At 55.5% G+C, this 25,700-nt stretch overlaps 1 protein-coding gene across 4 annotated transcripts; it reads right to left on the reverse strand.

The window, feature by feature from the left end:
• Positions 1 to 1,264: 1,264 nt before the first annotated feature.
• On the reverse strand, positions 1,265 to 25,556 carry KCNN1 (potassium calcium-activated channel subfamily N member 1). 4 transcript variants are annotated; one of them, XR_003792751.1, is made up of 11 exons: positions 25,370 to 25,556; positions 20,475 to 20,957; positions 19,702 to 19,797; positions 17,018 to 17,436; positions 16,528 to 16,536; positions 13,938 to 14,079; positions 9,898 to 10,008; positions 9,226 to 9,328; positions 4,907 to 4,915; positions 4,597 to 4,666; positions 1,265 to 1,865 (listed from the first exon to the last, which is right to left on the reverse strand). XR_003792751.1 is itself a non-coding variant. In XM_029217551.1 (10 exons), the coding sequence occupies exons 2-10, from the start codon at positions 20,874 to 20,876 to the stop codon at positions 1,611 to 1,613; spliced, it is 1,632 nt and encodes a 543-aa protein (XP_029073384.1). In that variant the 5' UTR covers positions 20,877 to 20,957; positions 25,370 to 25,383; the 3' UTR covers positions 1,308 to 1,610. The 4 variants fall into 4 exon arrangements, 3 of the variants coding, with proteins under 3 accessions (XP_029073384.1, XP_029073383.1, XP_029073382.1); XM_029217551.1 differs by lacking the exon at positions 16,528 to 16,536 and having other exon boundaries at positions 1,308 to 1,865; positions 9,201 to 9,328; positions 25,370 to 25,383; XM_029217550.1 differs by lacking the exon at positions 25,370 to 25,556 and having other exon boundaries at positions 1,308 to 1,865; positions 9,201 to 9,328; positions 20,475 to 20,916.
• Positions 25,557 to 25,700: the final 144 nt, after the last annotated feature.

The raw sequence follows: 25,700 nt of genomic DNA on the forward strand, positions 1-25,700 counted from the left end.
CTACACGGCACCTTTGGACCGGGCGCCGCCCCAGCCTCCATCTGGTTGTTCCGCAAACACACCAAACTCGGGTCTTGCTTCTTAGCCTTTGCACTGGCTGTCGCTGCTAGGAACGCCCTTCCCCAGATCTGCTCTCCACCCACCCACGCCCAAATGTCACTAGAGTCATGTTCTGGACTTATTTCTTTACGGCTCTGGTGGCTGTGTTTGTGACCGCTGTGTGTTTACTATGCCTCCTCCGTCAGACTGGGTGCTCCCAAGGGTGAACACTGCCCTATTTTCGGCATCCAATCTTACAGAAGAGGAAACTGAGGCCCCCAGAGGGGCAGCCACTGCCTAGAGGCATCCACCGGTGTCAGAGTCAGGACTCGAACTCACATCTGACCACAGCCCACTGACACCTCCCCAGACCCCTCCTGCTCTTGTGCCCCACCTATCACTTCCAGCCAGGTGGCCCATGGCCTTATCGGAGGCTGCCAGAGCCTGGCTCTCAGCTGGACCCAGATTAGCCTCCCTCTCCACCCAGGGCCCAGCATCTGCCTGCCTCCCCCACCTGACTCCAGCACTCCGAGCCCAAGGCCTGGAGGGACCCTTTGATTCTGCTTATGTCTAGAACCTTTCCCTCCATCCTGCCCCAGAGGGGCCCCTCAAACCCCAGGATCACACCGCTCCCCTCCCCATGGAGTGCCTTCCACCAAGTCCATTCTTCCCTTTGGCCTATGGACCCCTAAGTTTAAATCCTGGCTCACCCCTCTCTCCTCACTCTGTAGCCCCAGGCAGGTGGCTTGACTCCTCTGAGTCTCCCCATCCTACCCTGGTCAGGTTCTGGTGAAGAGTCAGTGTGATAATTTACATTACATTGCCTGCATACAGCAGGTGCTCAATCCATGTCCGCCGAAGACTGAATGGCCCTCCTCACTCATGTCACTTCCCCCACTGGACCATGACCCACAGCTCCGCTGGCCCCTAGTGGGTGCTCCAGCAAAACCAGCTGGAAGGAAGTCCTGACTTTCTGCTGCCTCCTGTAGGCCAGGGCTGGGCCATGCTCTCTGCAGGTCCCTCAATCGGTGTCAGGTGGGACCAGCGCAGATGTCCTCAGGGAGGTGTCTCTGATTGAGTTCAGGCCCGGGAGACAACCTGCCTAGGACGGGGATGGGGATGGGCTCACCTTGACCCCACATCTGGTCTGGAACCCCAGGGCCGGGTATCTACTCCCCATCTTGTGATTATGAGTGTCCCCCAGCCACGCACAACAGGCAGCAAGTGGGTGGGTCCTGCTTTATTTGGAACTGGCAAGGACCCCTCTCCTGGCTGCTCCGCACCCACCGGGAGCCTGGGGAGAGCCGGGGGTTGGGGGTGGCAGAGGACCAGAGGAAGCTCCAGGCTCTCCCAGCTCCAATCAGGGAGGAAGCCAGTGGTGGCCCGCCCCTGCCCTGCCGTATGGCCCTGCCCTCTGCCCGGACAGTCTGGCAGGCCCCAGTCCAATCAGCCCAACTCGGTTTCAGCTCCTTGAACTCCAAGAGGCGCCACTGTACAGGGCTTCTTGGCTGGCGTGGAGGTGGCGGCCACACGATGGCCAAGATTGAGGAGTCTGGTGGCAGGCAGAGCCGTCACCCACAGTCTGAAGGGGCCGTGGGTGGCCGCCGGTGTGGGGGACTCCGAGCCACCTGGTCCAGTGGGCCGGAGCCAGGCCGGGGAGGCAGGGGTGGTGGAGGCGGGCGTATGGCTTGGGCGATGAGGCCCGGCAAGGCCTGCAGGGAGACACCCAATGCATCCAGGCGGCTTTCAAGGGCAGCCAGGCGGGCCTCAAGCTCCTCGTGCTGGGCGTGCAGCTCGGACATGAGGTTGTACATGACATTCTGGGTCTGTCAGAGACAGGGAGGGTGGGAGAGAGGAGAGGCCAGGTGAGAGAGAGGGAGGGGTGGTTGCAGAGAGATGGCAGACCAGCCCCGGTTGGGTGGCGGCCCAAGTGAGGAGCAACTGTGAGCGCACCCCCAGACCAGCCAAAGGCATCTTGCTGGGCCCCAGGGAGCGGTGGGAGAATAGGCGAGGGGAGCGGAGACACAGGTCTTGAGTGCCAGGCTCGGAGCCAGCAGACCAGGGGAAGGTCAAGGGAGGTCTTGGGGCCCAGCGGATGTGACCAGAGTTGCCATGAGGGGATGAACTAGCTGCATGGCCTGTAAAGCCAGAGGGTGGTCTTGGGTGATTCTGGACTGGTGTTGCTCCAGGCTGGGGACACGGTCGAGGGGGAGGAGGCTTGGTTGTGAACTATCCCCTGCTTTCCACATTCGACTGGGGAGGGGATAGAAGTCGGGGGGGGGGGAGAGGTGACCACCCCAAGAATCTGACCCTATCACAGACCGGGCAACACGACAGCCACAACAATTACATTACAGCAGGTGGTGGGGCATCCCTGCCACCTCGACTGCTCCCCACAACCCAGCAAGCAGGGGCTGGTTCTGCCACAGTCCAGATGGGCCCGGGAGTTGCAGTGGGAGTGGGTAGGCGGGACACGCAGAACAGCCCTAGTTGCAAATGCCGCTCTAACCACCAGGTGGCGCTAGATCACCGTTCCGAGTCTCAGCCCAGCTCCGCGCAGTCTAGACCCCCAGACGGACCGCAGCTCACCGCCCGTCCTGGGCCTCAGATGCGAGGGCTGAAGGGCCTGTGCCACACCCTACCCCACCCCAACCTCTCGATCTGTGGGAGGGAGGCAGGTCATCCACCCCACAGCTCCTTCTTTCCGCACTGTACTTGCAGCCTCTCCCTTCCGGTCCGAAAGCCTTTACCTGAGCCCTGCCTTCCACCCTTTCCTGTTACTGGTAGGCCAACCCCATCCAAGGATGAACAAATGCCTCTGCCCGCTTCCCCCCACCCCACCCCCCGCAGGGCTGCAGACCCTCACCCCAGCCCGCCTCAAGGGGTCACACAGTCCCCCGGGGCCAGAGAGTAACATCTGGAGGCATCCAGCCCTTGGATGGTTCTTTTTTGGCCCTCTCTGAGGTTTAAACTTTTATTAGAATATACATTTTGTTTTTGTTGGAGAGATACAAATTAAATCAGCAACCTTGGAAAGCATTAAAATTTAATATTGGAAAACATTTTAACCTCGTTAAATTAAAAAAAAATTAGAAACCCTATAATCCAATCCAGTGAAAGGCTTATTTCGAAGCCTTCATTAAATGTATTTTGAGAGGAGTATACTGCTGTAATTATAAGGTTTAAATAACTTTTATAAATTCACATTTTAATCGTCTGTACTAATGAAGGAAGTGTGATATGGATAATCCAGACTACAATATCTAGTACCTGAATTTTTCAAAGGCATTCGATATGTATTTGGAGCTGTAATCTCATATGACATCAAATTAGTTGGCCAAGGATTTCTACATGCTCTTAGGATTATGTTCTTTCTACTACCGATTGAATTATTTCTTCAGGCTTCTAGAATATGTTTTTTCCTCTGTAATGTTCCCTTTCAAATTAAGTTTATGTGGGTTAGTATTAAATTATTATTTTTTTTTATTTTTTGGCCACTCTGTGCAGCACGAGGGATCTCAGTTCCCCAACCAGGGACTGAACCCCTGCCCCCTGCAGTGGAAGCGCAGAGTCCTAACCACTGGACCTCCAGGGAAGTCCCCCGTTAGTATTTAATTAAATTGCATTGGAGCCAATTTGCAAAGTTCACACATGAACTATTTATGAAAGGGCAAAAGGGAGTTCAGAAGAGTGTGACAAATATTCTAAGAGCTTGCCCAACTGAAGTTGAGTCAGTTGACGTATCTTCTAACGGATGAATAAAAAGCGGGAAACTGGATGGGACCTGACATTAGAACCAACAAGTAGATCCATTTATAACACACACCGATCTTACAGAGCTCTTGCAATCAACTTTAATTTCCTGAAAGATGTTTAATTGCTATACAAATAAGCTTTCTCCTGATGCTATAATTTGAATTTATAACCCTAGCAAAAGAAATTTGTTTTTCTCTTAGATTTTAGAGCTTGTATGTAGATGACATTTCTAAATACGAAAGTACCACTTCACCAATTTAGCCCACTAATTACATATTCTTATTAAAACTTTTTATTAGCTATTAATTAAAAATGTAAAACAGCTGCCAAAAAAAAAGGCTGACAAAAATTGGGACTTCCCTGGTGGTCCAGTGGTTAAGACTCCACACTTCCACTGCAGGGGACGTGTGTTCGAACCCTGATCAGGGAACTAAGATCCCACATGCCGCATGGCGTGGCCAAGAAATTTAAAAAAAAAAAAAGGCTGATAAAACAGCTGCCAATGTTAAAAAGTAAAGATTTTACACACAGATGTAGATTTCTGGCATCACTCTAACAACTGGAGCCTCTGGTCACAGTGGACCCCTGCAGACAGGGCTCTTATTCCCTGGTGGCTGGTCCCTGCCTGCCCTGCATCACTTGCCTGGGTCACCTGTCTATACCATGGGCACCAGCCCTGTCCCTCCCTCCCTGGCAGGAGCTGGGCCTTGTCCTTTACTGAACATCCCTCATCCTCCTCTGAGGGCCTGACCAACTCCTTCTGGACCAGGGGGCTGCCCCACCTCACCCTGCCCTGCTCACCTTGGCCAGGTCTGCGAGCGTGTTGGTCTGGTCATTCAGCTTCCCTTGCTCAATCTTCACACTCCGGAGCCTGTGGGACAGGTGGGAAGGTGGGGTTGTGCAGAGGCTGCAGTGCGGTCAGGGTTCCTCCATGCACCCACCCCACCCAGAGTCACCTTGTGGGATATGCAGTGGGGGGTGAGGGGCAAGTTGGAGGTTAGCCCCCTTGCAGCCCGTTCCCTCCTGGCATGCAGGGGGCAGCAGGGCCTGGAGGGCGGTTCAGCCACCACCCACAGTGCCCACATGCACTAGCCCCCAGGAAGAGACTTACTTCTGAGCTCTGGCAGGACCCGGCGGAGCAGGGAGAAACCACAAGGCAATTTTAATCTCAGCACACCTGGGCAGCCCATGGCCAACCCTCCCACGTGCGCCACCCCAGGGCCAGGCTGGGGGCCCTGGACGGCGGAGGGGCTGCTGCCCTTGCTCTAGGGAGAGGTCCAGCCTCTGAGGGGGTGGTACCAGCCCTCAGGGATGCATCCTCCCTCTGCCCCCTCCCTCCAGCAGTGCCTCACAGCAAATGCAGCTGCCCCCAGCCCTACAGCCCCACTGTGTGCCTGCCTGTGCCAAGCTCCTGGCCCTGGAGGTGACATTTAGTCCAGAAAACTATGCCCATACCATTTCCCAAAGGGGAAGTCAAGGCTCAGAGGGGCAAAGCCAGTGCCCATTGGCATCCTAGCAGGATTTGCACCTGAGTCTGCCACTCAGCCTCTGAGACCCTGGCCCCCTGGACAAGCTGCCTATGGGGCTGGTGGAGGGGGTGGAGGTTGTCCTCACCCCTTCTCTCCACCCCTTCTGTAGCTAAACCAGCCCAGGGAGGCCTTTCCAGGTAGGACTCTCCTTTCCTCCTCACTAGTCCAAACTCAACCCTTGCACACCCACATGTGATAGATGCTCGGAGAGGCCCCTTGTGGCCCACCCATGCTGGGTGTTGCCAGGACCCCTGAGAGGACCCAGCCCTCGGTCTGGAGAAGTGGAGGTGGATACAGACACCCCTAGCCCTGGAAGTTGGCGGAGACTTGCTAAGGAGCCACTGACATGCCTGCCCTGGGCAAGTCATTCTTGGCATCTCTGGAACCTTCCTGTTACAGGTTGAATGGTGTCCCCCCAGAAGATATATTGAAGTCCTAACCCCCAGAACCTCAGAACGTGACCTTCTTTGGAAATAGGGTCTTTCCAAATTTAACTAGGTTAAGATAACTGGTGTCCTTATAAAAAGGGGGAAATTTGGACAGACACATACAGAGGGAGGACAATGTGAAGATACAGGGAGAACATCATATGAAGATGGGGGACTGGAGCAATGCTTCTATAAGCCAAGGAGCATCTGAGGCTACCAAAAGCTAGGAGAGAGGCCTGGAACAGATCTTCCCCTAATGCCTTCAGAGGGAGAACGGCCCTGCCGACACCTTGATTTTGGACTTCTGGCCTCCAGAGCAGTGAGATCATAAATTCTGTTTTAAACCACCCAGTTTGTGGTACTTTTGTTAAAGTAGCCCTAGGAAATGTGTATGCTTCCCAAACCTATGCTGTGTTCCTCAGTTTGTCCTCTCCAAGACCACTGTTTCCTTTTCACTGGCTGCTCATACTGCATTCCCATCATGGGGACTCTCCAGCTCAAGAAGATGCCGTGGCTCCCTCATACCTGCAGGTGGTACCTCTGGTCTCCCTGGCACTGTGCTCATTCCCACCTCCCCGCCTTTGCCCAAACTCTGCACACTCCCTGGTATGCCTGCCCACCTCTCGGTTTCCTACCCAAATCCCATCCACCCTTCAGGCCCTAATTCAAACTTGCTTGATTTCATCAGCTGTTCTCATAAGGCCACTGTTTTTTTGGAGGTGTTCAGGGGGACCTAAGGGTGAGCGAGATAGTCCTTCCCCAGAACAAAGGGACACAGGTCACTCACAGAGCAGGTGCCTTCTCCACAGACCTAACTCTCCTCAATTCCTACCCTCCGACTTCTCCCAAAGAACCTTCTGGGACATCCCTTGGGGCAAGGTCCAGAGCAGAGCCATGTCTGTGTCCCCCATGCCTGGCACACCAGCTGGTGCAGGAAATGTTTGTGGAATGATCAAATGAACATATCGAGGGTGGTAATAACAACAACAACAACAGTTCCCATTTTCAGAAAATACTGTGTGACAGGCAGGTGCAGACAAATCATCTGGTCACCCCAATTGTTTGATCCACACTCCATTCCTGGAGAAGAGGCATGTCACCATTGTCTCCACGTTACAGATAAGAAAACGAAGCTTGGACTACTGTAGTCACTTGCTTAGGCCCCACAGTTAGGTGGCAGAGACTAGATTGGGACCCAGTGGTCAGTAAACAACTGTTGAAGGGTCAACAAGGAGGGCCTTGGGGTCTTATGAGGAAATAGGACTAACACCTGGGCACAGTGAAGTCAAGCAGGTGGGGCACCAACTCCTCTCCCTGCTTCATAGGTGATAGGTGAAGCAGAGGTTGGGGGTACCATGTGTTACTGACTGCTTGCTCTATGCCAGGAACTATGCCAGGCATTTCTGCACATCACTCCATTTAGACCTCCCCACAGTCCCATGAAATAGGGACTGTTATCATGAGAAATTAATCCAATCATAACAGTAAACACAATAAATGTAAATGGACTAAACTCTCTAGCTAAAAGACAAGGATGCTAGGGGCTCAAGGAGACTTTTAGAGTGATGAATCTGTTCATTATCTTGACTGTGGGGCTAGTTTCATGGATGTACACATATGTTAACACTGATCAAACTGTACACTCTAAATAGCTACAGTTGACTGTATGTCGATTATACCTTAATAAAGCTGTTCTTTTAAAAGAGGCAAAATTATTAAATAGGATTAAAAAATTAAAGTCAAGCTGACTGAGCTTCCTCTCCCATGGCCTGATCTCGCTATGGTCACACTCCATTACCCTCTTGTGCCCCAGGAGCTGACCGCCCCAGCCACACCCTGGGGTCTCCCTACAATAAGCTTCCCGGCTCTACTGCTCACACCAGGGTTCTCTGTGCTGCCTCTCATCTCTGTTCCCTATGGGTGACTTGGTTGCCTTCCTGTTGTGCTAGTTCAGACCCTAACATTGTTTGCCTCGCTTTCTGGTTCATCAGCCCCTGAGTCTGGCCTGAGAGTTCTTGGGGCAGGGATCCATCTGATTTTCCTAGGGAAGCCCAATTGTGAATGAGGTTTTCCAGGATGTAAGAGCTGGGAATGCATGGGCCCATTCTGAAAAGTGCTTAAAAACACATTTTTTTTCTCTTTTAAATCAGCTACTATGTGACTCAACTGTAATTTATATGTGAGTGCCCAATCCCACAAGATTTGGAACTGTTTAAATTCTAGACTGTGTACTGTCCCATACATCCTATATGTAGCTACTGAGCATTGAAATGTGGCTGGTCTGAATAAAAACAGGCTGTAAGTGTAAAATACATACCGGACTGCAAAGATTTAGTATAAAAAACTTTCTAAAATATCTAATTAATGATTTTTATATTAATCACATATTAAAATGATAACATTTTGGATATATTAGATTGAATAAATATATTAAAATTAATTTCAACTTTTAAATTATGTATGTGGTTCACATATTTCTTGTGGACAGTGATTGGCATACTATGGTCTATAGGCCAAATATGGACAGCTGTTTGCTTTGGAAAATAAAGCTTTATCAGAGCATAATTACACCCATTCATCTTTGCTGTCTTCCTGCTACAGCAGCAGAGTTGAGTAGCTGTGACAGAGACATTTTGGCCCACAAAGACTGAAATAATTAACATCTGGCCCTTTACAGAAAAAGTCTGCCAACTCTGGCTGCACATCGGACTCACCTGAGGAACTTAAACTTGAGCTCAGGCTGTATCCCAGACTCTACTGTAACTGGTGTTGGGTATGGCCTGTGGGATTTTATTTTATTTTTTAAAAATTTTCAGCCACGCTGTGCGGCTTCTGAGATCTTAGTTCCCCAACCAGGAATCAAACCAGCACCCTCAGCAGTGAAAGCGTGGAGTCCTAACCACTGGACCACCAGGGAATTCCCAGCCTGTGGGATTTTAAAAAGCACCCCCACGTGACTCCAATGAGCAGCCAAGATCAGAACCACTTGATTAAATAATTCTCAGGAAAAAGGGACAACAGAGAAAATTAAGTAATCTCTAATTATCCCACATGATCACATGAATCAGGCCACAGATTTAATTCTGAGCTTCCTGGAAGCCAAAGCAAAAAGGGGAAATTGCTTCAGTGTCCAAGGGGAGAGTCGTTTTGGCTATTCCAGAGAATAAAATATGCTACCTGCCACTATGTTGGGTGGTTTGCATGATTTATCAGAGGTGACTGTTCTGGACAAGTGCTGGGTCCATCACCTGCCTCCCTCCGACCAACCCACTATCCCACCCAGCACAGAAGCTGCAGGCCCCAACCAACTGACCACCTGGCATGGGAACGGCCATGATGTGGCCATGACGAGCTGTCTGGCCTAGTCTGCAGCCTCCTCCCCGGGGACCAGGGCTGCCTCCGTGCCAGGTGGACACAGAAATGCAAGTGGGAAAGGTGTTGGACTTACTGATGGATGGCTTGGAGGAACTTACGCTGGTGTTTCCGAACCCGGGCGTGGTCTGGCTTTTTCACCAGCCTGGTGTGTTTGTAGATGAGCCACGTCTCCCTGAGAACGTTAGCAGCGGCGTTTTTTACCTGAGGCCAGAGAAAGAACAGTTCCTTAGAGTAGCACGAAACTATGGAAGGCTCTGGAAACCTCCAGAAACTCCTGGAAATGCCCCTCTGGGGTCCTGGGACTGTAGGTCAGGACCATGTTTACACATCCACATCTGTGCTGTGTGTGTGCACGCGTGTGTCTGCCTAACACACATCACTCACCATGGGCCAGACCCTTTCTATACAACTTGCAAATGTTAACTCAGTGGATCTACACACGCCGGTATCTCTCTCATTTTATATGTGAGGAAACAGAGGCACAGAGAAGCTGACCTGCTGAGTTCATCCGGCTTATAAATTGCATCTGGTTGCCTCACCACGAATCCCTGACTCTTGCTGAGGGGCCCGTGACTGGGCTGTGACTGGGCACAGAAGTGGACACCTGTGCACAGCTTAAGGGTGTTCACATGGTGGTACAGCCCAGGGCAGTCTGGGCACACACAGGCAGCGCGGCATGACCCGTGGGCATGTGTGCAGAAGTAAGGTGAGGAGGGTCTGCCCTTGAGGACCAGAAGGCAAAGTGGCTGTGATGGGGCTGGCGTCCTTACCCGCTTGGTGAGCTGAGTGTCCATCATGAAGTTGTGCACGTGTTTCTCTGCCTTGGTGAGCTCCAGCTTCCGGGCCACCACGGCCACCACGAGCGCCGTGCAGCCAGCCCCCTGCATGAAGAGGGCGAGGGGGCATGTCAGGCTCCACCTCGTATGGGTTCCAAGTAGGATACCCTCCTTCCTCCAGGAAGCCCTCCTGGTTCCTCCCCCTCACATTTGCCCTCCAAACCTGCAGGGTTGGCAAATCCCATCTTCTGAGTTCACTGACTCCCAACCCCACTAGCTTAATATCCATCAAACGTCCAGGGAGCCTATGCCATAAATTAGTTCATTTGATCCCCAACAACCGCGGGAGGTAGGACCGCTCTTATCCCCATTGGGCAGAGGGGGAAAGTGAGGCTCGGAGATAAGAAAAAGCACAAGAAACAGGCAGGATCTGCGTGTACATTTGGGGCGGAGGCCCACGGAGGTGGGAGGATTTGGAAGCATTTCCATCCAGACTTTGGGGTCTGGATGATGGGGACAGAGACCCGGCTGACATGTTGCTGACCAGTAATGGGGGCGGATTCTGCTGGTAGGGTCAGAAGGGTGGCGAGAAAGAAGGGTCAGGCCAGCTGCCTGCAGTGGGGCATTTGCAGGAGGAAAGAGGCAAAGTATTGGTCCCAGGATGCGGGGAAGTAAAGGGAGGGGACATCTCCCCCGTCATGGGTTCCCTGCTCTAGCAACCACCCTCCCCATTATGTTCTGAATGGCAGCCAGTCCCCCAGCTAGGGAAAGAGGCCAGAGAGGACTTGCTTGTCCACTTGGGGGCCACTTGAGAGACAGAGGGGCAGGAGTGAGGACCCGAGGGGGAGGGCAAGGCTGAGAGGTAGGGGTGGGGGGCACTGAAAAGTGATGCAGAAGGAGGGCGGGAAGGGGGACCTTCTGCCACTGAGAATCAGGAGACGGGGAGCCCAGGACATCCAGGCGTCATCAGCCCCAGGAGTGGTGTGGAGCAGGTGGCAGGGGCCAATGAGGGGGGCCAGAAGGTGGCTCCCCACCTGCGCTGGAGGCTGTCTTTGGCACCGCATCCACCTGCTGCTTCCTCCTGCAGCTACTGCATACAGGATGGAAGGAAGGAAGAGACCTGGGCTTAGCCTCTGAGGGCCAGGGGAGTGGCTAGTTTTTCTTCCGGATGGAAGGAAACATTTATGGGGAAGGGTGGGCACAAAGTCGCCCCCTGAGGAGACCCCATCATGCGTTCCTGGCCAGGACGAAGGTCTTGGGAAGACTCAGGAGTCTGTGTTCAAGAAAAGCCCTGTCAACTGGGGCAAAGAAACATACTGGAAACCTCCATGTGGAATACTATTCCCCCAGGAAAAGGATCAGCCAATGACTCCACACAATAGCATGGATGCCACGTCCGGCAAAAGACACTGAGTTCAGAGGAGGCCATGCTGGGATGCCTTGAAGTTCAAGAATGAGCAAATGTGTGCTTTATAAGCTATTGGAAGGGGGTGAGTCCGTGGGGCAGAGACTGGGAGGGGACACACTTGGTCAAGGGTAGAAGAGGAGAGGTCTAACAGAAGAATTTGAAGGTGGCTTAAAAGACCAATGTGTGGGGAATTCCCTGGTGGTCCAGTGGTTACCTCTGCGCTGTCACTGCCGAGGGCCCGGGTTCGACCCTTGGTCAGGGAACTAAGATGCCACAAGCCATGCGGTGTGGCCAAAAAGAGAGAGAGAGAGAGAGAGAGAGAAAGACCAATGTGTGGCTTCGTGTGATACCTGGCTGTGTGGTGACAGAGAAAAGCAAAAAACATCCCTGGGTGTAAACATTCCTGCACGTGCCGGGGGCGAGGGCCTGGAATGAGCCACAGGGTAAACACGGAACTAATTTTCTGGAAGGAGCCTCATCCCAGAGAAGAGAACATGGCTTTTCTGTTTCGCTGCGGGTTTTCTGGGTTTAAAGCCATCATCTTATCTGAGAGCTCTTCTTTTTTCGTTTGTAAAGTTCATTTGCCGGGGATGGGGGTAGGGGAGTGGATTGTGGCCGATCTTTAGTTTTTTTCCCTTCCAATCTCACAAAATAACGTAAGCAAACAGGCATAATGCCTTTTAACTGAGAGAGGGTCTAGGTCAGCTTGTCCAGGAGAAGCGAGGCCCCGGTGGGGGCCAGAGGAGGACGTGGACCCCCAGCCTGTGTCCAAAGAGGAGGGGACAAGAGGTGAAGAGGGGAGAGAGCCACGGGCCTCGGGAGATGGTGACAACAGGGTCAGTCTACATTCAGTGAAGGGGGCTGGGAGGAGCCAATGGAAAGACAGCGCTTCCCTCTGCAGGAGGAAAGGAAACCATGGTGGGGATGGCCTAGTACTTTTCTTTTTTTTTTTTTGCGGTACGTAGGCCTCTCACTGTTGCAGCCTCTCCCGTTGCGGAGCACAGGCTCCGGACGCGCAGGCTCAGCGGCCATGGCTCACGGGCCCAGCCGCTCAGCGGCATGTGGGATCTTTCCGGACCGGGGCACGAACCTGTGTCCCCTGCATGGGCAGGCGGACTCTCAACCACTGCGCCACCAGGGAAGCCCAGCAATAGTACTTTTGCAAGAACAAAAGCATCTCTCTATGAAGAAAAGGAAGTGGCCTGGGACGGATGCTGGGGGGAATCGGGTTGGTTGACTTCCTTTGGCTTGTGGGTGTTCATTGATTTTTTTCACAGATTGAAACCGAGCAGGGCCCTGTGGGGCTCCTGGGCAACAGAAGCCTTTGGAACAGTTGCTAATCAGGGAAGGGAGGGGAAGGGATGCAGAGACAAGGGAGGAGCAGCCAAGAAACCATAGTGCAGCCTTGGGGCAGGTCCTGGCTCCACCTTAAAGGATGCACATAAGAGTATCTTTGAGCTCTTCTGCAGAACTAAGGCCCCCAGCAAATGGAAGATGAACTATTTGATGAACCAGTCTTCATTCCAGAGAGAAGGTCATAAGTTTGATAACCTCAAGAACCATAGAAGCTCATCAGGAAATCACCTGAGGCCAGATTAAAGGAATGCAGGCCCTGCACACACTCTGAGCCTTAGCAGCAGCTCCGTCCATGAACCATCGTATGAAACTCCTCACCAAATCCTCCCAGGTTGGGACACACAGTTTTGCGGGGCATGAGCCTGCTGTGTCCCCCTTTGCCTGGCAAAGCAATACAGCTCCTTTTTCCTACTTCACCCCAAACTCTGACTCCAAGATTTGATTCAGCACCAGTGCACAGAGGCCGAGTTTTCGGCATCAAAATGAACATGCTTGTTGGGGGCTGGAGAGAGGGGTTCCCTACTGCACGTCGAACGGTTCATAATTCAAAACATGGAAAAGCACTTGTGGAGATGCAAGAAACTTGGAGAGAAAGAAGGTTCCAGAAGGAGGGGATGGGCAGGGAACCTAATGATCAGATCAGGGTAAAGGGAAGGCACCAGACGCCAAAGTTTGCCCATACAAGCAGGCGGACTTGAGAAGTCTTTAGGGAAGAAGCGGTGCTGCCTGGGCCCACAGGAGTCACAAGAGATAAACCTTACACCCAGGGGCTCAGTGGGGTGCTCAGGACACCCCGGTAGTCAGGGAATGATGGAGAATTGGGCTGTGATGGCAGGGCTCAGAGGGTATTGACTGGGTATCCGAGGCATTCATGACTCTAGGCATTTCCTATAAATGAACGGACTCAGTCCTTGCAACAAGCAGAGGGAGTGGCGGAAACCGAGGCACAGAAGCATCAAGCCTGTTGCCCTGGATCCAAGGGCTGTGAATTAAGCAGGCTGCAGAGCATAAAGGGGCAAAAATGACTCTTGGTTCAGAGTGGACCACAGTATCTGGACTGGAGAATACAGTGGAAGCTACATATCTAGGGCTGGAAGAACACAAGAGGAGATGTCCCCGGGAAGCCTGAGGGTGTCTTCTGTGTCACATCAGAGGGAAGGAGCAGGGTGGTGGAGGGGTGGGCTGACACAGGGAGGATCTCTGAACAGGTCCACCTTGAGACGGCGTGGGCTCCCCATCAGTGGGGATGTGCAAGGGCCCTCGCCCTTACCATGATGCCAGTGAGCAGGCACACGCCCTTCCCGCAGTAAGTGTGGGGCACCATGTCGCCGTAGCCGATGGAGAGGAAGGTGATGGAGATGAGCCACATGGCCCCCAGGAAGTTGCTGGTCACCTCCTGCTTGTCGTGATACCTGGGGGTTGGGGGGAGCCAGGGAGGGCCCAGTCAATCCACACTGGTCCCTCTGCTTTCATCACACCCCCAGGAAGGCAGGGCCCTGGGTCTACCTGGCTGCGTGGGGGCCTTGACTGCAGGGAGCTGATCACTCTGGAGGCTCAAAGTGTCCAGGGCACCACTATAGGGCAGGGTGGGGGGATGGTTAGTGCCAGGGGCAGCCCTGTGGTCCTCCTGAGGGTACCACAGGGCAGAGGGCAACCACTCCTTCCCAGCATCCCTTCCAACCTTCTTTCACCCGACCCCCAAGCTGCTGGTTATTGGGCAGAGAGGGGTCCACATGTGGATGACGTACATGAGCGTGCGCACATGAGGGGGCATGCACGTGTTCACGCATGTGCACACAATCCCCCTCCCAAAGACAGACACACAGACAGAGGCGAACACGGGTGGCCACGGGCACCAGAAGCGGCAGGAAGTAGAGGCGAGGATTCAGGTCAGACACTAGGAAGAACTTCCCCAGCCAGCAAGGTCCCAAGGAGGGAGGAGGACCCTACGGGGAGACAGGACCACACCCTGGGGTTTGGGAGTATTAGGAAAGTCAATCTGTGGAGGGCAGTTGCCCCAACCTTGGGCCTGGGGTTCTCCTGGCAGTCAGGAGGGAAGGGGCAGCTTGCATGGCACTGGGGAGAGGCTGGGACTCAACTTTTGTTATTCAGGGGGACAGACCCCAAGGCTTTGCAAGGACATGGTTTTGTCCCAATCCCAGGCTGTGTGGCCTGGGACCCTGGCCACACAGGCTATGAACTGTTTCTACCTATGGTTAGCCCAGGCTGGGGACTAAGGGATTGGTTCTCTGGGTCTGGGGATGGCTCAAGGTTCTGCTCCAGCTCAGCCCCCTACCTGCAAAGCCCCTCCAGCTCTGGGAGGTCAGGAAGCCCTTTCCAGCTGACCCCCTCCTTCCTAGGCCGCAGGGGCAGGGCAGGGGGAGCTGGCGGGTAGGGCTGTTCAAGGCAGATGGGGCTGGGGTCAGGGGCTCAAGATAAGGAGGAGATGGAAACCCAAAAGGTGGGAAGGGGGGTTGGAGGCCTTCCCAGCAGGTCTGGGCTGTGAGAGTCCCTGCCCCACTGGAGGGTCGGGTGCCATTCCAGGTCCCTTCAGCCTGGACTTCCAGGCTGCTTGCTGGACAAGGGGGACCAGGGACTGAACCCCATCTTTCACTGAGGTATGTGAGCCCCAAGCTGCACCAGCTTCCACCTCTCAGGAGACCAGGGCCCCACACCCAGGAGGCAGGAGGAGTGGGGAACCCATCAGCCATCGGGGGAGGCTCCAGGCCCAGCTGGAGCTATGGTGGGTGCTACAGGACCACCCAGGACCAGGGAGTGGGAGTCATGCAGGAGGTGGGGTGGGACAGAGCCACAGGGGTGGAGCGAGGCAGGCGAGAGGGCGTCAAGCGGTGTCAGAGGGCTCAGAATTTAGGATTGGCTGCCCCCCCGGGCCCTGCCCTATTCCCCACCCTTACCAGGCACCCCTGCAGTGACCCAGCCTGGACCCCAGGGATGCCTGATACAAGGCACCCTCTCCCACTCCCCAGATCTCAGTCCTGAGGTCTGTGGGAACTGGCACGGGGGCACATTAGGGGTCCAAGGAGCCCCTGTGTGATCCTCAGACAGTAAACCTTGATGACAGAAAGAGCTAGGCCCTCACCCCCATCAGCCCGACATCAGGCTGAGGCAGGGGTCATGGAGGGGGCGCTTGAAGGGGTGAGGACTGGGGATCTGGGGGCAGGTCCAGCCCAGAAACCTCCCAGGAAGCCCAGTCCCAGCCCCAGCTAGGCACAAGGCAGGAGAGACCCCTTCCCAGACAAGGCACCCCCATGCCCTGAGAAGTCCAGTGGGGCCCCTCCTTCTCCTGGAACCGCTGGGGGTTTCTGGAAACAATCAGGAACTAGGCCCTCAGGGATGTCCCTTTGCTCCTCAGAGCCTCAGTGTCCTCATATATAAGTCGGGTGGATGGCCCTGCACCTTCCAAGGCTGTTCAGAACAGACCCTTTACGGGGGTCTTAAAAGCTTGGATGGGTTTCTCGTTCACCCCAGACCCACTTAACTCTCCAAAGGAGCTGTCTGAACCCCTGGGGCCAGCTGCCCTGACAAGGCACCAGAGCTAAGTAAGCTCTTCTCCCCCCTTCTCCCCACCACTGCCCCGCCTTGGTGACAAGGACCCGAGGGATGCCATGTGCACATAGCCCAAGAGTGGCCTGCCTCCCGCTATCCTGGGCTTGACCCCAGACCCACCTGCCTGGCAGCACTGGGACAGTCTCTCCGCAGGGCCCTGTGGGCTCGGGGCAGGTCCCAGCCACTCGCCTCACCTCCCCACTCCCTCCCCTGGTGGCAGCTGATCTTAAATTCCTGGCGGGCAGGGCAGCTGGCAGCTCTGCACACATAGCTCGGCTGAGGGTAGGACTCACATGTTTTCCCTACAGTCCGGTGGGGCGGGCAGAGGGGAGAAGGAGAGCAGGTTAAATTGTGGGGGGGATAAGTGGATGAGGGGAGGTCCCTGTTCCTGCTGCCTCCGCCACCCTGGGCCAGAGCTTGGGCCACTGGAGGGGCCCCTGGGGGAGGGGGAGGAGGAAGAGGGATGGGGTCCTAGAGGGGTGCGGGGTAGGGGCTGGAGGGGAGTGGGGACACAGGGCTGGAGTCCCAGGGATGAGGGAGCTGCACTTGAGGGACTGTCACTGAGGCCAGGAACTGGGTATGGGGGGGGGCGGTCACCAGGGTCAGAATCATGGGGATGGAGTGACGGCTGCGGGGAGGCCTTGGATGTCTGAAGTCGTGGGTAGGCATGGGGTTCACCAGGGTCAGAAGTCATGGGGACAGAGTGATGGCTGGGAGAGCCCTGGGGTCACTAAAGTCGTGGGTGGGCATGAGGGTCAGTGGGATCAGGGGTCAGGGGCGCACCTCTCACAGACCCGCACGGTCCAGGCGGCGATGATCCAGGAGGAGATGCTGAAGACAAGGAGCACGGTGCCCGGGCAGATGGTCATGAGTGTCTTCATGACGAAGCGCGTGTTGAAGGTGATCTTGTTGAGGGCGCCGATGCTGCGGCTGGAGGCGTCCGTGAAGATCCTGCTGTGCAGCAACATGACACGGCCCAGCAGGTAGAGACGCAGGAACATGGGCACAGACAGCAGCACGTCCACGTCGGCCTCGGCCGCTGCCGGCGCGTACGTGAAGGCTAGCCGCGCTGTCCACGTGAAGCGGTAGTGGCCAGGCACCGGGTGGATGGCGCACACAGCCAGCTCCAGGGAGATGAGGAAGACGCGCTCGCACGTCATGGCGATGCGCCAGTCGTCTGCCCCGTTGTCCACCATGAACAGCTGCGGAGGTCAGGCGGGCGGGATGAGGTGGGCCTCGGACACGAGGCCAGGCCCCGGAGCAAGATCCCAGCCGAAAACCCCGTCGGCTTTTACAAGAAACACGGCCTCAGAGGCAAAACTCCCTAGTTCTCAGGGTCGGCCACAATTCAAGCTAAATGTGGCACAGATGTCTCCCCAAAAGTCAAACACAGAGTTACCAATGACCCAGCCATCTCATATAGGCGAGAGAGATGAAAATGGTCATTCAAACACGTCCTTGCGTGCACGCAATCACAGCAGCACTATTCACAGTCACCCAAAGTGGAAACAACCCAAGTGTCCATCAATGGATGAATGGATAAACAAAATGTGGTCCTTCCACACAATGCAACATTACTCAGCCATAAAGAGGAATGAAGCATTGACACATGCTACAATGTGGATGAACCTTGAAAACATTAAGCTGAGTGAAAGAAGGCAGTCACAAAAGGCCACCACTCGGGAACAACGAGGCAATGTTGCCACCACGGTGGGCCTCGAAGGTGGGGCGTTGAGCCAAGGAAGACCATACTCCAGCCTTCAAATCTAACGGAATTTGCCTGGCTAGGTCTGAGAGAAGTGTAGGACCTGCCACCCCTTTCTTCTTTCATATTTCTCCCTTCTGGAACGGGAATGTCTATCCTATGCTTATTCCACCATTGTATTTTGGAAGCACACAACTTGTCTAGTCACAGTTGGAGGAAAATTTTGTCTCAGGAGGAACAGTACCTCGAATCTCACCCATGTCTGATTTAGATGATATTTAAATGAGCCTTTGGACTTAGAGTTGATGCTGGAATGAGTTAAGACTTTGGGGGCTGTTGGGATGGGATGAGTGCATTTTGCATGGGAGAAGGACAAAGATTTGCAAGGTGGGCCAGAGGGTGGAGTGTTATGGACTGAACTTTGTCCCCTCAAAATTCATCCGTTGAAGCCCTAGCCCCCAGTATGACTGTATTTGGAAATAGGGCCTTTAAAGACATAATTAAGATTAAATGAGGTCATAGGAGTGGGGTCCCAGTCCTACAGGACTGGTGTCATTTTTTAAGAAGAGGAAGAGATACCAGGGATGTGTGAGCACAGAGCAAAGGCCGTGTGAGGACACAATGAGAAGGTGGCCGTCTGCAAGCCAAGGAGAGAGCCTCAGGAGAAACCAACCCTGCCAGCACCTGATCTTGGACTTCCAGCCTCCAGAACTGTGAGAGAATACATTTCTGTTGTTTAAGCCACTCAGTTGCGGTGCTACAAACACACAGTGCTTCATTCTTTTTTCATTTGGCTGAACAGTATTCCATTGTACAGATGGACCACATTCTGTTTATCCATACATCAGTCAGTGGACATTTGGGTTGTTTCCACTTTTTGGCGATTGTGAATAACGCTGCTATGAACATACGTGTACAAGTTTTTGTGTGGATGTAGGTTGTTGTGTCTCTTGGGTGTGTAACTAGGAGGTGAATTGCTGGGTCATATGGTAACTCCATGTTTATCTGTTTAAGGAACTGCCAGACTGTTGTCCACAGCTGTATCTTCAGAACTGCTTCCTTTAGTTCAGGGGTCACTGTCCCCCTCCCCCCAACCCCCAGCCAGATCAGGGACCCCTCCTGTGTGCCAGACCCTGGGTGCCCCCTGACAGGTCTACATACAGTGCAATGCAGGTAGGATTTTCCTACACCCATCTCCTGCCATACTGTGGCTCCTTGAGGTCAGGGGTCAAAGGCCAGACTCAAGAGCCACATCTGACACCTTTTGGTGTCCCCAGGCCTTGGTGCCAGCCTGCTGTGGTAACGCCTGCCTGACAAGCCCTGAACTGGGCTCTCCAGGAGCCTGACCAGGTTTTGATCAACCCCCTGAAACAGGAGAATAAACTCTCTGGCACAAGGTAAATCTTTCAAAAACAGGGTCCGATGGACTAGGAAAAGGAGCCTGGTGCTACAAACACTGGACCCCCATGGCTGCAAAACCTCAGAAGACCCAGGGCTGTGAAAACAACCCACGTGCACCAGAACCCCAGCCCACCTCCTGCTCCCCCACTGTTGGTGTTCTTTACCAAAGAATCAATGAAAATTAAAATGAAGATATGCATTCCAAGGAAATTTAGAGGGATCTAAACAGTGTATCTCCACAGAAGTCCTTTTTTTTTTTTTTTTAACTATAAAGAGGCTACTGCTACTTTTACGTCTTAGAGGGCTGGGGTCCCAGGTGGCTGGGGGGAGGGGAGCTGCCCCAACCCCACTGGGCACTGACCTGGATCTCCCGGGCGTGGTAGAGGACGACCAGGCCCAGCAGGATGACGGTGGAGAGGCTGATGAGACATTTGAGTGCAAATGAGTACAGGGACTCCTGGACAAAGAGAGAGGGCGGAACAGACACTGTCAGGGCGGGCAGCCCTCCTGACCCCCCACCTGGTCGCTTCACTCAGAAAGTGAAGCTCCGGTCCTTACTCCCCAGGCCTGGGCTGAGAGCAAGGTGGGCCCAGCACTTCGGCTTATAAGGCCTGGCTTCACATGGGTACAGCACTCTACAGTTTACAAAAACTGACCTCCTGCAGACGTAGCGCTTCCCAGTTTACAGGCTCACATGGCTCTCATCTCCCTCTGTCCTCACATCCACTTGGGGACCCATGTAACCTGGTCCTGACTGCTCTTGAAAAAGGGAAAGCTCTTTCCCTGCTCCTCGTGCAGCCCTTCTCTGGGGATCCCCCATCCCCCCGCCCCAGCTTGACCTTGGGAGGCAGCCCCATCCCCACCTTCAGCCAAGGTGCAGCCCCTTGTTGCAGGGCAGAGGGAAGGGGCTGGAGGCTTCTGGGCCCACCTGCAGCCTTCCTGCTGCCCCCACGGGGTGGACACAACAGGAGGCCCAGGGGCCCCCACCTTCCCACCTCCAGGGACCCCTCAGCATCCCCCACCCCCCTCTCCTAGGGCTGATGTGGCCCCCCACCCCGTGCCCAAGGGGTCTCAGGGAGCCCAGTGGGACCAGCAGGGCCTCCCTGGGGTGCCAGGGGGAAGCGCCACACCTACCTTGCTGTAGACCCCCCAGGACAGCTCCGTCTCCGTCACCATGACAACAATGCCGAACATGCCGAAGATGAGAGCGTAGTCACTGAGACGCTTCCGCTTCTCAAAGAGCGCCCGCCGGTGGCCCAGACGGTGGCCAACGCTGGGGGGCTTTCCGGAGCCCCTCTGCCTACCCGCCTCATCCTCCTCCTCATCTTCCTCTTCTTCCTGGTCCTGGGGCTGCCCCCGGGGGCTGCCGGGCGAGGGCTGGGCCGGCTCACTCTTGGCTACCACCACCTGGATGCCTGGGCCATTTGGAGGCTGAGGCGGGTGGCCGGCCTCGGGGTCCGGAGGGTCTCGGCCCAGGGCACCCAGCCCGCCACCCAGTGGCCGTCCCCCGAAGCCATTGTGTCTGTGGCTGTTCATGACTATGTGGGTGCTGGGGTTGGGCTTGCTGCCGGCCGCCCGGGGCCCGGCATGGCTCAGCAACTGGGCTCCCGCGCTGACCTGCAGGGCATGGGGGACACGGTCGTGTCAGGGCCTCAGCAACGGACCAGAGGGCTACGGACCCCACCCCAGCACATTCTGAGGCTGGAGAGGCCAGGAACCGACTGCGGCTGACACGTGGATTGGCCACTCCAGAAACCTGCCTATGTCCCTCGTCTGCTCCAAACCTCCCCATGGCTCTCCAGTGCCATTGTATAAAAACTCAACTTCTCACTGTGTCCAGGAGGCCTCTGTGGTCTGGCTCCCACCCACTTTATCCTTCTCACTTTCCCCAGAGTCACTCCCTTCCAGCCACAGTGGCCTACCCATTACCAGATCCCAGCAAGCTTTGTCCTGCCTCAGGGCCTTTGCACCTGCTGTGCCCTCTGCCTGGAACACCCTCCTACCAGACCTTTGCCCACTGACTTTTCTGTGTCTCCAGGTACCTAGAACAATGCCTAGCACACAGATGGCATTCAATAAACACTTCTGAATGCCTCAAGATGGAATCTGCTGGCTGGTTTGCCTGGGAGGACTAGAGGCCGTGTAAATGAGCAGCTGGGAGGTGGTTCCAATCCAGGCTTGTCTCCTTCTGACCTTCAGGCTCTTGGACAAGTTAATCTCACTCTACTCCAGTTCCTCCCGTAGAGCCGTCCAAAGGCCTGAACACACTTACATAGTCACGGGATACGGTCAGGGGGAAACTGGGGACCACGGCCATGGCTATGAGACCCTCAGCTCCCTCCTGTTTAGATGGAGGGAGGTCTGTGATCTCCAAACACATTCCAGGACCAAAACAGCAATCCAGGATTTAACTCTAAGATCCCAGAATTGATGCTACAGGGTCTTGGGAGACGTGCTTGGCCCGGTCCTGTGACCTCAGGGGCCAGACTCAGTTTCCCCACCAAGGAAACTGGCTACCAAGGAGGAGACTGTCTGATCTGCCCCCTGCTCCTGCACAGGGCAGTGTCCCCTGGCGTCACATGTAAGAGCAAGGACCTTGAAGACGATGACACGCACAGGATGGGGCTGCCTGGAGTCCAATCTCCTGGGTCCCAACTTGCCAGATCCTCCCCTGCCACCCCCACCCCCAGCCCACTCTCTCACTCCCCACCCCTGCAGGCACCCCCTGCTGCCACCACAGCCTGCGTTTACTGAACACCTACTACACGCCAGGCTCTGTCCTTTGCACAGATTTTTCTCCTTAATCCTCACAACACCCCCAAGAAGAGGGTCCTGGGATTTGGCCAGTTGTACAGATGGGGAAACTGAGGTACCATGTGGTGAAGGGACCATCTCCTTACAAGGCAGATTCTGAACCAGGCTGCCTTGTGGGATTCTCCCAAGAAGCCACGCAGTGGTGGGCTGTGGGCCAAGTGTTGTCCCCTTGGAAAAGGCCAAGCTGGCATGTGCTGGGGGCCCAGGAAAGGGGGCTGCGTGCACAGAGAGGACACCTCCCTGGCCCTGAAGCCATGTTCCTGGGGGTGACAGGTTCAGAAAGTGTCACATCAGGACCTGCCAAGATGAGCCATGTTGCCAGGCGGGACAGGGGTGACCTTGGCCAGGGCACTACCGCATGCATTGCAGAACCACCTGTGCCTGTGTCCGTGCCCCGCCCCAGGCAGTATCTGTCCCACTCACTACATGTCCCCAGACGAGGGTGCCAGCACACAGTAGGAACACAAGAAACATGAGTCTTAGAATGTGTCCCACTTCCATCCATGTCACCTGTGACTTGACGCGTCACAGTTTATAAGAGCTGGCCCCATGTGGTCCCAGGACATCACAGATTATATGGGCTGATCTCCTGCAGGGCCAGCACTTCACAGTTTATAAGGCTGACCTTGGCCCTGATCTCTCTCTTCGTTCTCACAAGCACTCAGGTGCCGCTCTCCTCTGGGCTAGAGCCCCTGCTTGCCACCTGAAGGGCTGTCAGCTGCTAGGCAGGGCTAAGAGCTTGCCACCAGGACACACACAGCGGCCCCAGACCCTGCCCTCGCCCAAGACACAAGGAAACCTCAGGCACCCCTCCCATCTTCCCTCCTGAAGGTGCAGAAGGCTCCTGCCCAGGGCTTGGGGAGCAAAGGCAGGAGAGGTGGTGGCCTGGCAGTCAGGACCGGAAGCGGGTGGGAGCGGTGCAAACGACCTTCCAAAATGCACCGATGAAGATGCAATTTGGGGATGTGACTCAGCCGCCCAACACACAGGCCAAATTCGGCCGTGTTTCCGCCATGCTCCTCCTTGCCTGGCAGCCGTGTCCTAACGTGTCCTGGGCAGGGAGGGGGTGGGGTAGGGCATGTGAACAGGCGGCAGGTGGCTTCTGGGAGGGCCTTCTTAGTGCCCATGTTGTTAATGCGGACCTATTGCTTATTGCGGGCCAAGACCTTGACGAGAATTACCACATTTAATCCCTATTGCCACTCAGCAAGGCAGGTGGCATTCTTACTCCCATTCTACAGAGGGGAGACAAGGCTCAGAGAGGTTCAGCACTTTGCCCAAGGTCACACAGCCAGGAAAGGCAGGGACTAAGTTAGTGCAGTCTGGGGGCAGTGGATGGCAGGATCTGCCTGGGTCCCTCTTGATGAGTGGCTGTTTGGAAAGGGAGCCAGCCTGACCCTGTCCTTGAGGGGCCACAGAGCTCAGAACACAGGCATGGTGACTGTTCCACCCCTCCCACGACCTCACAGGAAATGGAAGGACAGAGTGGCCTGCCTGCGATCCCACAGGAGAAGGGGGCAGCCCGTTTCTAAAGACTGGGTGGGACCCTAGGGCCCTGGGGACAAGAGACCCCACCCCTCCCCAGATTCACCTTCCCCTCCCTCAATGCAATCTGGGCCTAAAGCTGGGGTCCCCGGGACCCTCAGAGATTTCCCAAAGAACCAGAAGTCCCCGTGAAACCCCAGCCAAGGTTTGGATGTCCATGAAAGGGTGTGTTTTTCTGGGTGAAGGCCCTAGGTTCTCCAAGGAGTTCCTCTAAAAAGCAACAAACATCCTATGGGCTGCATTTGGTTTTGAGGGTTCCTGGAATTCCCCAAATTGTCTAACATGTCTGGGGCACAAGACCTCTGTTCCTTGAATGCTGGGGTGAGGGGATGAGCAAAACCCCGCCTTCGTGTCCCATCCCACGAGATGCTGTGGGAAACCTGTAGGCCGAGCAGGGCCGGGGGGACCCAGGAGGGCTCTTGAGGAGTGGGCGAAGGTGTGCAGAGAGCAGGGAGCAAGGAGGCCGACTCCTCTGAACTGTCCCACCCAACAGGAAGAGAAAGAAAATGGCCAGACCCGAAAGGCCCTCGAGTGAACTCTTTTACAAATGATGGGTTGATTGCAGAGGGACCTTTGGGTGTCCCAGCCAGGACGAAGTCACTGCCACTTCCTCATTTACCTCTTTAGTAAAGGGGCGTCTCGGTGCCATCCCAGCAGGGTCAGTGGCCACAATGGAGTGAGATCTCATGTGGAAAATGCTTAGCATTCAGCCATGGGTACGCCTGTTGTGGTGACACTACCGAACACTGTGATCTGTCCTTCAGAGCTGGACCAGGAGAACGTGACCCCTGCCCATCAGTCTCCAAGGCAGAGCCTCCTTGGGGCAAATGCCCACCCCATTGCTCCCAGGAATCATGGCCAGAGCAGAACATGGTAGAACCTTCCAGGATATGTGGGTGAATTGTGGGTTGTGTGTCCCTGCGGAGGGTGGGGTAGGACCCCAGGACACACCTCCACCAGCACTCTTGGGGCCATAGCTCTGCAGGGTGGACAGGATCTGTTCGTCCTTCCAACCCCATGGGCTGCCCGACAGTGGGTGCAGCAAGTCGTTGGCTGACTGCCCCATCCCTTAGGCATTCCCCCCATCACCACCCGTCAGGAACCTGCCAGCAGCCAACAGGGTGCAATTAGCCTGCCCTAGCCTGCTGTCCCCAGTGCCCTCCACTCTGATGCATCTCCATTAGCATCTCTGGCTCACCCCCAGCCTTCAGCACTCACATTTGTGGCCCCACCCTCCAGGACAGCCCAAGCAGTGCACTGTGCTGGGTACCCAACCTCTGTCCAGGGAGAGCTGGGGGCCCCGGCTTTCCGACCCCTGCCGTGCTGCCCCTAATGGCTGGATACAGGGGCCAGTGGTGAGGGTCTCCTTCCTCCCATTACCATGTCAGTCCTGGGTCACTGCCTCCACCCCGAGAGCTCCCCCACCGTATCTATGGAGTTTAGAGACTCACTGCTCTGCCCCCGCCAAAGTGAACCCAGTACCCTCCCCCTCCAGGATGGGGGTCCGTGAATCTTTACTCACTCGGGCAGTGCACATACACACATCCCCCCCCCCGTCGCCGTATCCCCTGGGTTGCGGACCCCACGGAAACCCTCCTAGCCCCTGCCCAAAACCGCATCTCACTCCGGGACATGCCGCCCTGGGTGCCCCTGCCCATCCCACTCAGTACCTGCGGGACTCGTCTTGGGCAGGCGGACGAGGCTGGAGGGGAGAGGGTCCCGCGCGGCCGCGCACCCCCAGGCAGGGGCCGGGGACGGGGTCGCGGGCGGGGCGGGCAGCAGCGGGCGGGCGCGAGGCCCCGGGGCGGTGGGGCCGGGGGCGGTGGCAGCGTGCGCATCCCCCGCCGCCCTGCCCACGGGCCCGGCCGGGGGTCGAGCGCCCGCCCGGGCAGGGAGAGGAGGGGGCGGTGCGACGCCGGCGGCGCAGCCGATTGGCCGAGCCCGGGTTGGCACCGCCCCCGGCGACCCCGCAAGCCCCGCCTCTATTTAAAGATCCCTCAT

Source organism: Monodon monoceros, unplaced genomic scaffold (assembly GCF_005190385.1).
Source record: "Monodon monoceros isolate NGI ecotype Baffin Bay Population unplaced genomic scaffold, NGI_Narwhal_1 Super_Scaffold_12, whole genome shotgun sequence".
In the NCBI taxonomy this organism is placed as follows: Eukaryota; Metazoa; Chordata; class Mammalia; order Artiodactyla; family Monodontidae; genus Monodon; species Monodon monoceros.